Source organism: Ursus arctos, unplaced genomic scaffold (genome assembly GCF_023065955.2).
Source record: "Ursus arctos isolate Adak ecotype North America unplaced genomic scaffold, UrsArc2.0 scaffold_3, whole genome shotgun sequence".
NCBI classification, from domain to species: Eukaryota; Metazoa; Chordata; class Mammalia; order Carnivora; family Ursidae; genus Ursus; species Ursus arctos.
Genome location: NW_026622985.1, coordinates 7,685,439 through 7,700,810, shown reverse-complemented (window position 1 = coordinate 7,700,810; position 15,372 = coordinate 7,685,439). Strand labels below are relative to the sequence as shown.

General features: G+C 55.5%; 1 protein-coding gene across 9 annotated transcripts; it reads right to left on the bottom strand.

Moving 5' to 3' along the window:
* Window positions 1-1,099: 1,099 nt before the first annotated feature.
* HUS1 (HUS1 checkpoint clamp component) lies at window positions 1,100-15,301 on the bottom strand. 9 transcript variants are annotated; one of them, XR_007188115.2, is made up of 10 exons: window positions 15,157-15,280; window positions 14,281-14,408; window positions 14,019-14,195; window positions 12,792-12,899; window positions 11,871-11,945; window positions 7,721-7,820; window positions 6,273-6,392; window positions 3,941-4,233; window positions 2,585-2,809; window positions 1,100-1,493 (listed from the first exon to the last, which is right to left on the bottom strand). XR_007188115.2 is itself a non-coding variant. In XM_026501921.4 (8 exons), exons 1-8 carry the CDS (start codon window positions 15,206-15,208, stop codon window positions 4,151-4,153), a joined length of 843 nt encoding a protein of 280 aa, XP_026357706.1. In that variant the 5' UTR covers window positions 15,209-15,301; the 3' UTR covers window positions 1,100-4,150. The 9 variants fall into 9 exon arrangements, 3 of the variants coding, with proteins under 3 accessions (XP_026357706.1, XP_057160541.1, XP_048068722.1); XR_007188116.2 differs by having other exon boundaries at window positions 2,501-4,233; XR_007188114.2 differs by having other exon boundaries at window positions 2,585-4,233.
* Between the last annotated feature and the right edge of the window lie 71 nt (window positions 15,302-15,372).

Here is a 15,372-nt window from a genome sequence, read left to right as displayed (position 1 = left end):
GAGGCAGGTTCAGGACACGCCCTCACCCCTCGTCCCTGGTCCCTCTGGGCAGGGGCCCCTCTAAGCTTCTAGAAGTCGCTGCACAGCTGAGTTGTAGGCGCCACTGACTCCCCAGGTTACTCCAGACGTGTCCACTATGAAGGGAAGTCCCCTAAGTCCCTAGGAGCAGATGAGCTGCCAAACCCCCAAAAGCACCCTGAGCACGACCCTCTTGATGTGACAAGCCTGCCCACTCCAGGTGTTGGTGGAGCCCCTCCCCAGGGGCTCCTCAGCCAGGAGGTGAAGGTGAGCGCTCAGGGGAGCATGACCCCCCACTTCCTCATTGCAGGTTTGCCCCCAGTGAGAGGAAGAAGACAAAGGGACAAAAGCAGGAGGGGACGCCCTAGCTCCAGTCCCACTGCCACTTTCCCTGCTCCTCCTGCGCCCTGCGAGTGGGGGGGATCCCACCTGGGGTTCCCCTGAGAAGGACGAGGGGTTCCAGTCACGCTCTGCTGGGAGCACAGCACCGTGGTCAGGGTGTGCTGGGCAGCCTGACCAGACCCTCCTGGGTGCCACTGGGGAGGGCCGCAAGGACCAGGCCGGGTTCTGGTTTCTAACCTGCTCCACGACTCAGAGAGTGTCTGAGGGCTGCACGTCCTTTACCCCTACAGAGGCAGCCTCTCTGAGGCGCTAAGCCCCGGACAGGGATGCAGAGCCCCCCCCCCCCCCGCCAGTCTCCCCGAGCGTCTGATGGAAGAGGTGGCCCGTTCCTGTCCTCCCAGGGGTCTTCCCTCTGGTCATCGTGGATGTGTGAAGCCTCCGCCCCCACCACCCATAGCCTGGGACCCAGTGGCTGTCACCTCTCCTCACCACAGACTCAGCTACACCTGGGTTTGGCTCCTTTGCAGGCCGGGAAGCAATCCGTTCTGCAAGGCGCTGTTGCCTCGGTGATGCACGACTCAGAGCTGTGACCCTCCTGTGATTTCAACACGACACATAAGAGTGTACTTTTCTTCTCAGGAAAGGACATGTGTGAAGATGAAGAGTCTAAAGTCCAGTGGTGAGGAGACTGTCTTTGCCAGTGATTACTGTCTGCCTTTGGATAATAAATATTACTCAGTCCCTTAAACGATAATTTATTTTTTTGTTACAAAACCAATTATAAGAGTTAAGAAAATACTTAGGTTTTCAAAGACCGAAATGAAACATTCACAAATAACCAGGTTTAAGTGCTGGTATATATTTTTCCAAACTTTTCGTATCTCTCTCTCACACACTCACACTCACACACACACACACACACACGCACACGCGCGCACAAACACACACGGGTATGTGATTATTCTCAGAACCGGAATCCGACCGTACACATCCGTAACGCTACGTCATGAACACTGAGCCACATCGGTACGCTGTTCTTGCCACGTTCCTTTTAGAGCAGGAAATACTGTCACTCCACAGATTAACAAATCCCCCAGGAATTCACAGTTAGGGTACTTCAGGATTTTTTAGTCCTAGAATACAGAACACCTTTGATTATAAACTCTGCAGAAATTCCTATAATCAGAAATAATAGGTCAAAGGGCACACAAGCCTTTTTAAGGCTTTCCACACACAGTCATGACCCAACCGGACCCCACAGTGTCTCCCTCATCTCGTCGGGGTGGAGACTTCCCACCTCCTGGCTCAAGGACAACACTGAGAAGCTGAAACAGCCATAGGCGCTCGGGCTTTCCTGCAGACCCCCCACTGGAATCCACAGTCAAGGGCAGGACTGCAGCTCTTCAAAACACAGCTCCCTCCGCCCACTGGGCAAATCCACCAAGAACAGGAATGCGACTCAGCGCCTTCTCTGCCTAGACAGAGCCACACTTCCAGCCCAGGAAAACGCAGAGGCCACGTGCCAGGGTGGCCGGAGTGGGTCCTTCGCCAGGCCCGGGGGGACCCACAAGGAGGGTAACGAGGCACCGGGCATTGGTCTTGAGGTGCTGGGTCAGGGATTCTTAAACACCTCTGAGCCTGGGCACTGGGGACAGCCCCACACGACCGCAGCTAGCAGAGCTGGCTTTGTCTCCAAAGTGCAGGACGCGGGTGAGAGACCTCAGTACTGGGAGATGTTAGTCTTGAAATACGTTACCTGTTCAAATTCTAAACTGAGCTAATGAACCTCACCGTGGTACACTGCTCAGTAAAGCTGCACGGTGGTTTCCCTAAGCCCGAGGTGGGGCGGGGAGCGGGGGCCATCCTCAGTAAAGGCTCCGAGAGGCTGAGGCCCAGGCCAGCACGCAGCAGGGCGTGCTGCCAAGAAGCAGACACAGACCCCCGCGTCCTGACCCCCAAGGGCGGCCTGCTTTGCTGTGTGCCCACGGAGACTCGGGCCATCCCTAAAACCATCACAATCAGGTGCTGCTTAAACAAATGCTATATAAATCAATCAGAGGGCAATTCCATGTGGTTTTAGGACATTTTAAAAACTGCTTTACTACAGCCGAGTTACAGTGAAGAGACTCCCCAGACTCACAAACTGATGGGTGGACGCAGAGTCTGAAAGGTAGGACTCGTTATTCCGGCCAAGCAGCGGGGCCTGGAGGAGAGGGTTACTGACCGCAAGTCAGATGCCTGGATCCTTGTCCCATCTCTGCTGCCGGCTGTGTGGCCCCTGAGCAGGCCACAAAATCCCCTCCGCCAAATAAAGAATCCACGTTGCAAAATCTCAAGTGTCTGTGCAGCTCTGACGTGGACAGGCCCTGCCTGCGACACCAGACACCCAAGGACAGGATGCCGATCACGCACGCTGCACGCTGGGCCAGAGAACCGAGGTGCGCCGCACCTGACAGGTGAAGAGACGTGCCGTCTTACCACTGACTTATACTAAAACTAGTCTTTTATTTCATTATACATTAAACATCATTTACATAATCAGAAGGAACGGATTTCCCGGATTGGTAACTGACTACGACATTTTCTTTAACCCAAAAAAAAATAATAAAAGTTTTATAAAGTATTTTCAGACACCGTTTCATTGAACGTCACGATTTCCAAGTTTTACCACGACAGCCAAAGAGAGGAGAGGCTTGAAAATTAAAATATGTTGGGCTTTAAAGAGTTACTTGAATGGGGTCGCTGGGGGGGCTCAGTCGGTTAAGCAACTGCCTTTGGCTCAGGTCATGATCTCAGGGTCCTGGGATCGAGCCCCACATCGCGCTCCCTGCTCTGCGGGGAGCCTGCTTCTCCCTCTGCCTGCTGCTCTCCCTGCTCATGCTCTCTCACTCTCTGTCAAATGAATGAACTTTTAAAAATCTTTAAACAAATAACAATACAAACAAAAATAGTTACTCGAACAAATATTACAACCCATGTGAACTCTCACTGATAAGCATCCGAAGAGGCACTCAAATATCCTGGCTTTTACCACGTACTCAGAAAAGGCCCTAAGGGAATTTTCCACTTGTGCAGATTTCCCCCTTCTTCCTACCCTGGGACACTACCTCACTGCTCGGCTGTCACAGGAGTTAAGACACTGTTCACGACGTCCCGTCCACAGGGCAGAGGAGACTCCCCCACCATGTGATGCGATGGGACAGGCCCCGGGCACGAGAAAGCAGACCCAGCCGGGCCTGGGCCGGCTCTCCCGTGCAGACAGACAGACGTGGTCTCAGCCCTGAACGCAGGCTCCCAGAGCTCTTCATTGCCTAAATACACGTATGCTTTCTAGAATGACCGAGCACAGCACATGGAAGACAGGATGGTGAGGACCATAACTGGGTACCCACACAGGCCTCAGGAGCCCTGGCAGACCAGCAGCGGAGCCCGGGGACACTAGCCTTCATGGGCACACACCCCGGGCTCCAAGAGCTGCAGCCGGACACCCCCTGATACCCCCCTGCTGCTCTGTGTGACCGAGTTATCAGGCTCCGAGGAGCAGAGCTAGAGTTGGGCAGTGCTGGGAGCCTCGACCTACCTGAAGCCTGGATAAATACATGCTTTTGTTCCCACTTTCTGTGTCTTAACAACAAAACAGACACAAGAACAAAGAAGTCATCTAAAGTAGTATGTTTATCCAACAGTCTCTCATGAACTCAATTTTTAGCTGGAATATCACGGCAGGGAGAAGTAAAATGTACAGACGTGCGTGGCCGTGAGGACACATGGCCCCGGGCCGGGAGACGGTCTAGGAGAAGGCTGGGATGAAGTACTGCAGGGAAACATCTTCGTGGAGCAAATCAAAATGGACAATCTTGTTAGTGACAATGTCTGTGAAGAGAAGAAAACTGGTCACCGCAAAGACTCCTCTCACCGAGCCCCTACGTCGTCTCCTGGAGCCTGGCCTCCCCGCGCTCCGCTCCCCGCCACAGGACCGGCCCACAGGCAGGGGAGACAAGGCTCAGAAGTTGGGCGAAAGCCCCCATTTACCAAACTCAGGGTCCTTCCAGGAAGATGCAATTTCCCGCCCGAGAGCGACCTAAGCGTGCGGAGAAGGCCCAGCGTCGCGGCTCACCTCCCCCAGGAGACAGGCTGCGGCGCGCACCAGGGCACAGGAGGGGTACACATCGCACAGAAGCCCAGGTTGGGCACTGCGCGGGGCAAAGGGCAAACTCCACGGGAGGCCTGCTCAGTTCCACAGCAGTAAGAGGCACGAGTGACAGCAGCAGTCAGGGCCCACAGCCACCAAGGGGATGGGAGCAGCACAGGGGAGCTGAGGGTAGGCTGCTCTCCAGGCCTCTGAGGTCAAAGGCTGGGACCAAATGGAGCCCGTTAGGGTGGGCTGGCCCAACTGCCAGGCTGAGGAGGGACCCGTCCCAAGGGACAGGGGTGGGGAAGGGGCACAGCACCAGCAGAAACACCCTCCAGGAGAGGCGGAGGGTGGAGATGGAGGGCATGCGGCACAGTGCCCCAGCGGGGGGCAGCAGATCAGACACCTGGAGGACGCTACCCCAGGGGCAGAAACTACAGGCAGAAAAGCCGGTTTGAGGGACAAAGGATAGGGTAGGAGAAATCCAAATTCTGCTGTGTCACAATCTCCTGGTCCATCTCTGCCACTCTTGGGGACCCCAAAGTCCCCTTTCCGAGGGCACCAGCAGCTGAGCTGGCCACCTGGCCCAGAACCATCAAGGCCCTCTGTCCTCAGTGGCCACGAGGGCATGCTCAAGGACAATGCCACCCCACCTCTGGGCTTCCGTTCTGCACAGGGCACGGTTGGGCTACACTGAGGCCACTTGAAGGGCTCACCAGGACCACAGTGGCACCAGCCAGCAGCCTGTCCGGAGCTCATCAGCAGATCGGGGGCCGTTTAAGCCTGCGTGGACCCCATACTGAGGTGCGGTTCCAGGAACGAGCAAGAGGCGAGGCCGAGGGTTCTCAGGATGCAGCGCATGGCAACACTAGTAACCTGCCCCAGAACCCAGCCATTCCGGTGTCTCTGCCTTAACCCCGGCACCCTGTCCTCCGCACACCACCTCCTGTGCCCCATCACCCCATCCTAGTGCCTTCCGGACGTGCTAACTGCCCTCCTTCGATCTGCTTCACTGTGTGCGTCTCCTTCTGGAGGGCAGCCCTTCCTTGGCACAGCCACCTAGAATTCTCTACTCCTTGTCCAGAGTGCTGGCAATATGCCAGCAGTCAGGTGGACTCCTGGGCCATCCTCAGTTCTGCCCCTGGTGGCCGAGTGTTCAGCCTGACAGTTCTTCCGCGCAAGGCGGAGCTCCCTCTCGGTTGCCAAGGAGACGGAAAGAGCCTTGAAAAGCCGGGGTGGGTAAACCCTTCCTCATGTGCAGCCAATAACTGACCAGGGCCGACAGGCATATGCATAGCCGAGGAAGACAGGGCTGACCCCGATCGAGGAACCATTGTGAGAAATCAGGAGCCGAGAGGAAGCCAGACGCCCAGATATGGGAACAACTACAGGAACCGCTCGGGTTTAGACCCGGAAAGGCAACAAAGGCAGAGCAAGGGACCTTCAGTCCAAGCCCAATTTATGGGGTCAGGGGCTCCTAGCGTCAGGTCAGACCAACGCAGCAGGACTGGACGATCAGCACCCGTTCTCCAGAAGCTTCTCCCCAGGCGCCAACCCACACATGACGGCCAAGTGAGGCAGCCACAGCCCTGTGCCAAGCCAGCGTGGCTGCAGGCCGCCAGGTGTGGCTGAATCCGGGAAAACCCAAACCCCCACCTGCCCTGGAACACTGGCTCCGTGGGGCCGAGCCGCGTCTACACTTAGGAGACCGCGTACTGCTACGAGCCCGCCTCCGATTACGGAATCGGAAACGTGTAAAATGATCCCTGTGCACACTCACTGCACACGGCCTTTGTAGGATTCACTTGCTGCCCAGCGAGGAACTGCAGGAGCTTCCGGATGTCTATGTGCACTTCAGCCATCTGCTCTGGGTCTCTGTCCTGAGAGGCGTCCTCAGAGGCTGCAATGACATGAACAGCTTGGGGCGAGACAGGGAAGCCAGGGCAGCACGATGACAGCTGAAATGAACGATTTACATTCCCGTGGGCAGGAAGCAGCCTGGAGATGCCGCAAGGTGTGGACACCATCACCGGCTAAGCGAGCAGGTAGCAGGTGCTTCTAAAATACTACGCGAATTCCCAGCGAATCTTCCTTTACGGTAACCTGAGACATGGCCCACTCTCCCCATTTTGGTCCAAGAAAACAGTCCCTATTAGTCCCCTGACACATACTGAGAAGGACCACACAGAGCTCACGTGAGACCGGTCCTTTGGACGAGAAAGAAAAGGTCCTCTGGGCAAGCATCAAAGACAAGACCCTTATTGTAATTTAATCAAATAAAGAAAACAAGTAACACCCAAGGCAGTCATTTCACACAAGTTAGCAAAGCCTTACTTGTGTGGCCTTCACTTGGCTGGAGCGGCACGCGGGTCACTATAAAGTAAAATCCTTCGCTGCGCCAGGTTGATGGGCCTTTGATAACCCAACTTGCACTTACACATTTTACTGTAAAAGTGGCAGGCCTATCACATGGTTAAGAACATGCGTTGGGGGTGCTAGGTGGCTCAATTGGTTAAGCCTTTGACCTCAGCTCCAGTCATGATCTCAGGGTCCTGGGTTGGAGCCCCCTCGTTGTTCTGCTCTACGCTCTGCAGGGAGCCTGCTTCTTCCTCTCCCTCTGCCCCTCCCCCCCACTTACTTATTCTCTTTCTCTCTAAAATAAATGAATAAAATCTTAGGGGAAAAAAAGAACGTGCATGGCACTAATCCAGTTTCCACGTCATCAGTGGACTTCCTGGGGCCCTGCCTGCCGCCTGCCCAGCATCCACAAGTTTGCCATCCCTGGCCACGAGCCCTGTGGCCACCCCTCAGGTCCCCCCTGTTCCCCCAGTCCAGTCAGTTACCCTGTCGTTCGCCACTACTGAATTGGTCCAATGGTCTTTGTCGCCGTGTAGGGGATGAAAAATTTGGTCATGCGAGGAAAGCTGCCATCTGCTAACTTAATTTTGTAAATACTAGGGACTAAAGTGGGAGGAAGCAAACCTTGTCTACCTTGTGAGGCCATTTCAGGTGAGAAATGGGCAGAACAGGCCTCCACGGTCCCCAGGGGACCACTGGGGCAGGTGCTGCTCCACAGGCCTGGGAGGCCAACCTTCCCCACTCGGGCCTCAGCTGCCTGTTCCCTCCCCAAGCATGAAATCGAGCCACCGGATTTCTCCCATTTTCCAGCAGAATGTGATACCTGAAACAATGTATTACACGCAAAACACGAACCACCTGAAAACTTACCCAATGGAGGGTTCCCCAGGTCTTTAAAGTGAGTTGTAACACACACTAGTTCTGTTTCTATTTTCAAGTTCAATTCTCCATTTAGGTTTGCTTCGATAATCTGCAAATTGAGTATTTTATAGTCTTAAAAAAGAAAAGGAAAGCAAAAAAGGGGGAAAAAAGGACATCAGCTTCCGCCAAACCAGGTGACAAGGCAGCCCCACAGCCCCAGACTTCTCCCGATGGCAGCAAGACCCACCCGGCATCCGTGACAGTGGGACTCCAAAACCCCCAGAGGAGGGGGCCCCTCAGAGCGGAGACCCGGAGGTGGTGGAACTGGGAGGGGCCAAGGAGCAGGGGAGGCCTGACTCCAGGCCTCCAGGAAGAGCCAGCAGTGACAGGAAGCCTCAGGAGCAAAGCCACAAGGTGAGCAAAACTGGGACGTGCGGTTTACAGGAGGCAAGGACAGAGAGGGAGAGGTGACACTGAGGGGCCACTACAGAAGAGGCAGCGTGCTGTGACGTGCTGTGGTCACAATGGGACAGAGAACCCTAAGATCTGGACCTCAAACCGTCTTGGTCCCACTCCCATGTCGAGAATGAAAACCCACCCTCTAAGAGGATTCCTAAGCCCCACACCAAGATCTTCGGGAAAGACAGAAAGAACAGTGGCCACAGAGCATGCTCAGAGATGCAGGGTGTAACAGACCATGTCAGGATCCACGAGGGGAAACCGCCAATAATAGAAGGGAGACAGCGGAGCCCAAGTCAGAGTCAGGGGAGCTCAGAAGTGCCTGGTCAGTCCTCACACAGGCACAGCCTGACTCGGAAAGAGAAGGCAACACTTCACCAGTGGAGACCAGACTAGAAGGCGAGGAGCAGGCAGGCCCCAGGGAGGGCGTGGTGAGACAGTGAGGAGGACACACAGGACACAGAAACTGCCCAGCAGCAGCGACACAGAGAACGAAGGACCTGAAGGGAGCCACAGTGAAACCCGAGGAGGGTGAGCAGTCCATAAGGAGCCCTAGAAATGGGGGGCCAAAACATGGGAAGGAACGCTGCCCACGCTCCAGGACCGGGGGGACTGGGGGACATTGCCCGTGCGCTGAGGAAAACCAGCTGGAGCGGCCCACAGCGGCTTCAGAGAAGGTCCCTCGCCACACCTCTCTCCACCACAAAAGCCACACTACTCACAGTGACACAATCAGAGAGGAGAGCACGCAGCACAAGCCAGGTGGCCCATCCCGCCAGGCTGACCTCGCACAGATGGGGACACAAAGCAACGCGGCTCCCACAAGTCCCTCCCAAATGACCCGCTAGACGACAGCTCAACGAGAACATGGGCCATTTGCTGTCCCTGTACAGTGCAAACAGCACCCCCGTGGCCTACAGGGGGCTGCAAGGGCAGAGTCCCATGGAACCGCTTTAGGCTCTGGTAACGGAGACATCGTGCACCTGCTACAGATGGGAAGGGAACGCAGACGTTAGGAGAAGCTTGCTCACGGCCTTATTCTTTAAGCGGCCAAACCCTGTCTCCTAACTACAACCATAAAACCTTGAGAATTTCCTGGGAACATACCCTTTATTTAAAAACCAAGCTCAGAGGTTGGGCTTGGTGACCTGGGCTCAGTGAGAGGTGCCGGCCGCTCCCTGGTACCTGCCCTCCCTCCCATCCCCGCCACTGTCCCAAGCCCATTTCCCAGGTCACAGACAGCACTCCTTTCAAGCTCCACCCTCCACCACCAACCAGCAGGCTTTTGCAACGGAACAAAATCCACCAATGAAGTTCAGAGGGAGATCCGTGTGCTGCTGAACGGCTCACAGCCTCACTGATCCGCCCATGGCACGCTGTGCTGCTCTCCCAGATGTTGGCACCTGCCCCTTTCTAAAGCCTGCAGGTCTCAGGAATCCACATAGCCATTTGCAAGTCGGAGTTCTGTTCACCCACCAACACAAGACACCGCCAGTGGGAAGACACGGGGGCAGCAGAGGCCCGAGACCCAGGGGCAGCGGCAGGCACCCTGCCCACACAGCTCTGGGCTCTGGGGCAGCCACGTCTCCATACATAGTGAGTATGGTCTAGGATTCCTTGTTCCTGTTAACACTGGTGAATGTATTTCTCATTCTAGAAACAAAACCGAAAACGTCTCTGAACTTGAGTAATAAGCTCTTATCTCCTAGGGTTTGTTATTTTTTAAAGATTTTATTTTTAAGGCATCTCTACCCACAACGTGGGGCTCAAACTCACAGCTGTGAGACTGTGAGCGGGAGGAGGGCCACAGGAAGCCTGGCACTGACTCACATGCCCCACGGACTGAGCCAGCCATGTGCCCCGGACGCTCTGGAAATTAAACAGAAAACACCCTCCAGCTGTTGCATCATCTCGGAAATATGCCCTCAAATGTTAAGTGTTTGCTGTCAACTTGACAAGTGAACCCAGAATATGCTGTCATATTTCTAAGCCCACCCTCCTGGAATCTGGAAACAATACCTTACTAAAATAATATAAAACAACTTGTATGTTCTCAGTGCTTTTGAAAAACAGCGGTTTTATAGAAAGATTTAATTCAGGAAAGCAGCTTGCCATTGTGTGAGACTTACTTCAGCCTTCCAGGCTGTCCTCTTTCTTCCGAGTCCTAACACCCGAGTGATCACACACTAAACCCCCTTCCCTGAGCACCCCCAGTGTCGGGAACACCATGCACTCCAGCGTTATTCTCTCTTACAGGTCTGGATAAGACTTTACTGCTTCCCACAATTTCCTTAGTGATAATCACCTACCACTTCTAGAAGACTGACCCAATGTGCTGGGCACACAACAGGAAGTGCCTCTCCGTGCCCAGAGAGCAGCAAGGCCCCCGTGAAGGCGCGCTATCCTGCCCACTTCGGGTGACACCCACCACAGGGCCCAAGGGCTGCATGGTACGGCTGGGAGGGGCCCCGGGTCTGTGTGGCCCTGAGGAGTCCCCCTTTGTCACCACGTCACAACACTGTCACTCCCGCTATAACCACGAAGCTCACGTGTGCAGCTCTGCGAAGGTGCTTCTGAGCTAAGAAGTGAGGCAGAGCAGGACAGAGCTCCCACCACGGCCACCGGCACCTGGACGCACATCGGGACTGGGTCCCAGACCCCAGCCCACACCTCCTGAACCAAAACCTCAGTTGGCCTCATGAGACCCCAGGCAATGCAGGGGGTTTGGGGGGGGGGGGGACCAGAAGCCTGGAGTAGACTCCTGGCCGTCTGCACAGGTCTCCCCTGCTCCTGCACGAGTCCTCCACACACCGCCCCATGGGCCGCATCCCTCCCTGCAAAGGTGGGGGAAGGGCAGGGGTCTCAGAGAGGGCGTCTGAGCACCTCTGGGCTGAGCCACCTCCTTTTCACTCTTTCTCTCCTGTGACCTTCAGACGCAGAATTCTGGTGACCAAGTCACGCTCGCTATGCGCCTAGCCACTCCGGAACACTTCTGACTGAGTATTCTAGACTACAGCAGCCACGCCATGAAATCTCTGTTTCTACACATTCCAGAGGAGAGAAAAACACCTCTGATGACCCTGTCTAGGCCACTTTGCTGAGTCATTTCCGCTGGACCGAAAGAACAAACAACCAGAGCCTTGGATTAATTGCCCTGCCTTTTCCCTCCTGGGCCACTCTGAGCCTCTCGGAACTGCCCGGAGTCGCCCTGGAGGAAGCTCCCAGCCTGACAACCGATCAACAGCAGAGCAGTCACAGGGGAGCACAGACGTTCTGGGGCAGCCTTATCCCGGGTTAAGTGGACAGGACATTCAACTCCTGGCCAACACCAGCGATTCATTCAAGAAATACGCATGAGCACATGAAATGTGGAATGTGCTGTCCGAGACATAAGGAAACAAGGCCCAAACTGTTGAACATATTTTTCATGTGCCATGGAGATAAACAGGCAGGACGAGGGCAAACATGAAACGCTCCCCAGTGCAGGGAGTAGAGAAGCACTAGAACAGCGTTCCACAGGCCGCTGTGCGTCGGCGGGCTCTCCACACAGGCCAGGTCCCCGGAGCTGCCGGGACACCACGGGGTGAGCGTGAAGGCATCCACGCCTCCGCCAGGCCAGGCCTCCTCCCAGGGCACACAGCCCGAACCGAACACTTGTGAAAGACGTGGACTACTCTTTTCTAAAGAAGTCATCACTTACAAGGTAATTGCTGATGTTTTTCATTTTTTCCACGATGCTCTTCATCGTCTTCAAGACTGGTAAATAAATACTCACCTACAAAACCAATGAGACACATCGAAAGTGTTAAAAACAGGAACATAGTCAAGTACCAACAGGGGCTCGCTACCTGCGTTTGGAACGTGTGTCTGCTTAACAGCTCTGAAATCCTGCTGTAAAGTTGTCTGAATAAAGCTCCTTTAAAAATAAGAAAAAAAACTTTACAACTTTGCTTCCTCCTTTCTGGTTACCGGGGCCCCTGTGGGCATTCGCCTGGGGCCAGGATGTAGCCCTTCAGCTGGGATGTCCCCGCACACACCCAGGGGATGACACTCAGCGCTCACGGAAGCCCGTCCTCAGAGGGGCCAGAGCCACGCTCCCGGCCTCCTCCCACCCTGACCAACGCCGCGAGCAAGTCTGCCCCCAGGTGCTCAGACCGGGTTCCTAATGATGCCTGAGATGGCGCAGGTGCCTTCCAGCAAGAGAAATTGTGAGCGAGAGGTAGAGGACCCTTTGGCATCATCGTTCCTCTCAGGGGCTCTGAGATTCCTGCCAGCGGGACTGGAGGAACCCCTCTCTTGGCTCCTGCTGAACCGACTGTCCCCCCAAGTGCTAAGTTAGGTTAGTTTTACTCAAGCACGACGATCCAAGCACTCTGCGCTCCTGTGTGTAGAGTGTGGCGTTCCTACTATACGCAGCGCTGTCTTAAGATGTTTTAAGTGAACAGCGAAAGGCAAATACTGCAATTCTCTGTCCTGGAGTGTCTTTAAACATGACTAGTGTTTCCTCTCAGGTACTACACGATTTTTAAATAAAATATACTGCGAGTCCATAACTAACAGCAGGGAATTCAAATCACACCACTGAACACGTCATGAGCGGAAGGCGACAGGCATCACTCACGTCGGAGTCTGGGACTGTAGGTTCTTGCAAATCCTTCCACAGTCTTCTAGGAATAACCTTAACGGGGATGTCATGCGTCACGATGCGGCTACTGCTCGACACAGATAACTGCCAAAAGAAAAATTCAAAGATGTTTTCATAGTGTCAACATCAAAAAAGCAAACAGAGTAACTGAAGCATAAATAGAAGTTGATGCCAAATCTAAATGGAACGTTCTCAATTTGTTCATCAAAGTCCATTCACCAAATATTTATGGCGCGCCTGTTCTGCTCGGAGTCCTGGTAAGGAGTTGGACGTGTGGTGAATAAGACACGTCCCCACGTTCCAGGGACCCACATGGGTCAATCAGCAAGAAACCAACACACACAGGGGCATCTGCCTTCGGCTCAGGTCATGATCTCCAGGTCCTGGGATCGAGTCCCACATCTGACTCCCTGCTCAGTGGGGAGTCTGCTTCATCCTCTCCCTCTGCCCCTCCCCCTGCTCATGCGCACACGCACTCTCTCTCTCTCGTTCTCATTCTCCCAAATAAATAATCTCTTAAAAAAGGGGTGGGAGTGGGGGCTGTAGTGTGAGGGAAGGTGGGGAGGAGCAGCACCAGGCTGTGGGTTTCAGGGAGCCAGAAGAGGATACATTCCAAGCGGGAGGCCCAGGGACCCCAAAGCGTGGGAGCTGAGCAACAAGGGGACGCTCCAGGGAACCATATGGATGGTGGTAGTTGCCGATTTGGCTCCAAGACAGGCGGGGCCGAGTGTGCAGGGCTCTGGACATCACGGTAAGATGTATGAACGCCGTCCTGTGAGCTGGGAGAGCCTATGGGATGTGTGTCCCAAGGACAGCCAGGCGATAGAGGCTTCTGGAAGCAGCACTGAAGATGCATGCCTTCTCGGAGAATGAGAGGTCACCCAAAGGTGTCACAGAGGAGATGGGGAAAACCCTTCCAAGGTGGAACCGGATGGGAAGCGTGATTCTGTGTGGGCATGCGCAGACAGGGGAGGGTGCAGGAGTGCTCTGGCCCAGAGAAAAGGCAGGATCCCAGCCGAATGCGATATGATCACAACAGTATTGAAATACGAGGAGGCCCGACTCCAACAGAAACCAAATATTTGTGCACACGTCTCTCCTTTTAATAAAACCAACTAGCTTTCTCCATATCGTTGAAAAGCCTAGATTTATAGGCACTTGTAGCCCTTCTGGGAAGTGTCCTAAATGCTCCCTCCTACTCACCAGCTCTATAGACACCGTGAGGCAGGGAAAGTGTTTATTCGTCAGTTTGATCTTCAAGGCTCTGGCATTCTGGGCCGTTTTCAACGCTCGAGATAAATTTTCCGACGTCAGCTCTAAATAGATCGCGTTGTTTTCTGCTGAGACACCCTCCATTTGGAATTCACTGAAGAAGTTCTCCTACGGGAAGGAAAAGAAGGGACCTGTGTGGCTTCTCCGGTGGCCTCGGGGTGGCGTTGCCAGGCCTCCAGCACCATCTGCTCACCTGTTCCAGCTCACACCACATGCTCACCCCTCCGTTGGCCACTTTGTCCGAGAGGATGAAGTTCAGCTTCTGCGGGCTGATGCGGAGCGTGCAGGTTTTGGCAAGCTTGGCTATCATGGCACTGACCCCTGTGGTGGGGGTAAGGCGAGGAATCAGCGGGAAGCACATTGAGTGCGCAGAGCATAAGTTAGCTGGGACCACTGCATCAGCCTGGTGACACTTCCCAGTGGGAAGAGAACCCTGTCTGTCCTTCCCCGCAGGAAAGCACTCTGATACCCTGAGGTCATGCTGGCCTCCCCACAGCCCCGCCAAGTGTAGTGGGATGAGGAAAGCCAGCTGGGGGGTTAACTAGCCCCTAGCTGAGGGGTTCACTCACTCAACCTGCACTGAGGCCCACAGGGGGCTGCAGCCCAGAGGCCAGTGGGAGACTGCGCACCAGCAGGGTACAGGGACCCCCGGGGCCCCACCACCAAGGCACGTCTGCTCTGGAAGAAGCTACCTGATTCAAATCAAGTTCTGGAAATAAGCCTTGGTACCTTGGCACCCGCTCTCCTGCCTGCCAGTCCCCAACCTCCATCGCCCCATCCACCCCAGGGAAGCCCCATCCACCTCCATGGCTCCATCCTGAGGGGCATTCTCCCCCCGCTGGCCTCACACCCCGCGTTCTCGTTCCCCCGACCCTCCCACGGCCCCATCCCCCCACTCCCGCGCCCCCCGACCCTCCCGCGGCCCCCATCCTCCATCACCGCCCCCTCAGCGGACCGCCCCGCGGGCTCGCACGCACCCCTCCCCACGGGGCCCCGGCCGCGCGCGCTGCCTTTTTCCGGTCCGCCCACCCCCCTCTCCGTCCCCGCGCCGGGCGTGGCCCCCGCTCACGCGTGAAGTGGTTCAGACAGGCCGCGTCCACGATCTTGGCCCGAAACTTCATGGCGGGACACGGGCCCGCGCGGGGCGTCGGTAGCCGGTGACTCGGGTCTCCTCCTCAGCGTCCCGCGGGAAACGCCGCCGCGCGCGTATTGGTTCCGCCGCCCGGCCCGCCCCGGAGGAGGCGGGGATCCAGGGTCACGCCCCCGGGGGAGGCGGGGTTTGGGG

Excerpts from the sequence above, each read along its gene's own strand:
- HUS1 (XM_057304558.1), bottom strand. The coding sequence starts at position 15,208 with ATGAAGTTTCGGGCCAAGATCGTGGACGCGGCCTGTCTGAACCACTTC. Across the intron at positions 14,196-14,280 it reads TGTGGTGTGAGCTGGAACAG|GAGAACTTCTTCAGTGAATT; the intron begins GTGAGCAGATGG and ends TCCTTCCCGTAG. Across the intron at positions 12,900-14,018 it reads TCACGGTGTCTATAGAGCTG|TTATCTGTGTCGAGCAGTAG; the intron begins GTGAGTAGGAGG and ends TTCTTTTGGCAG.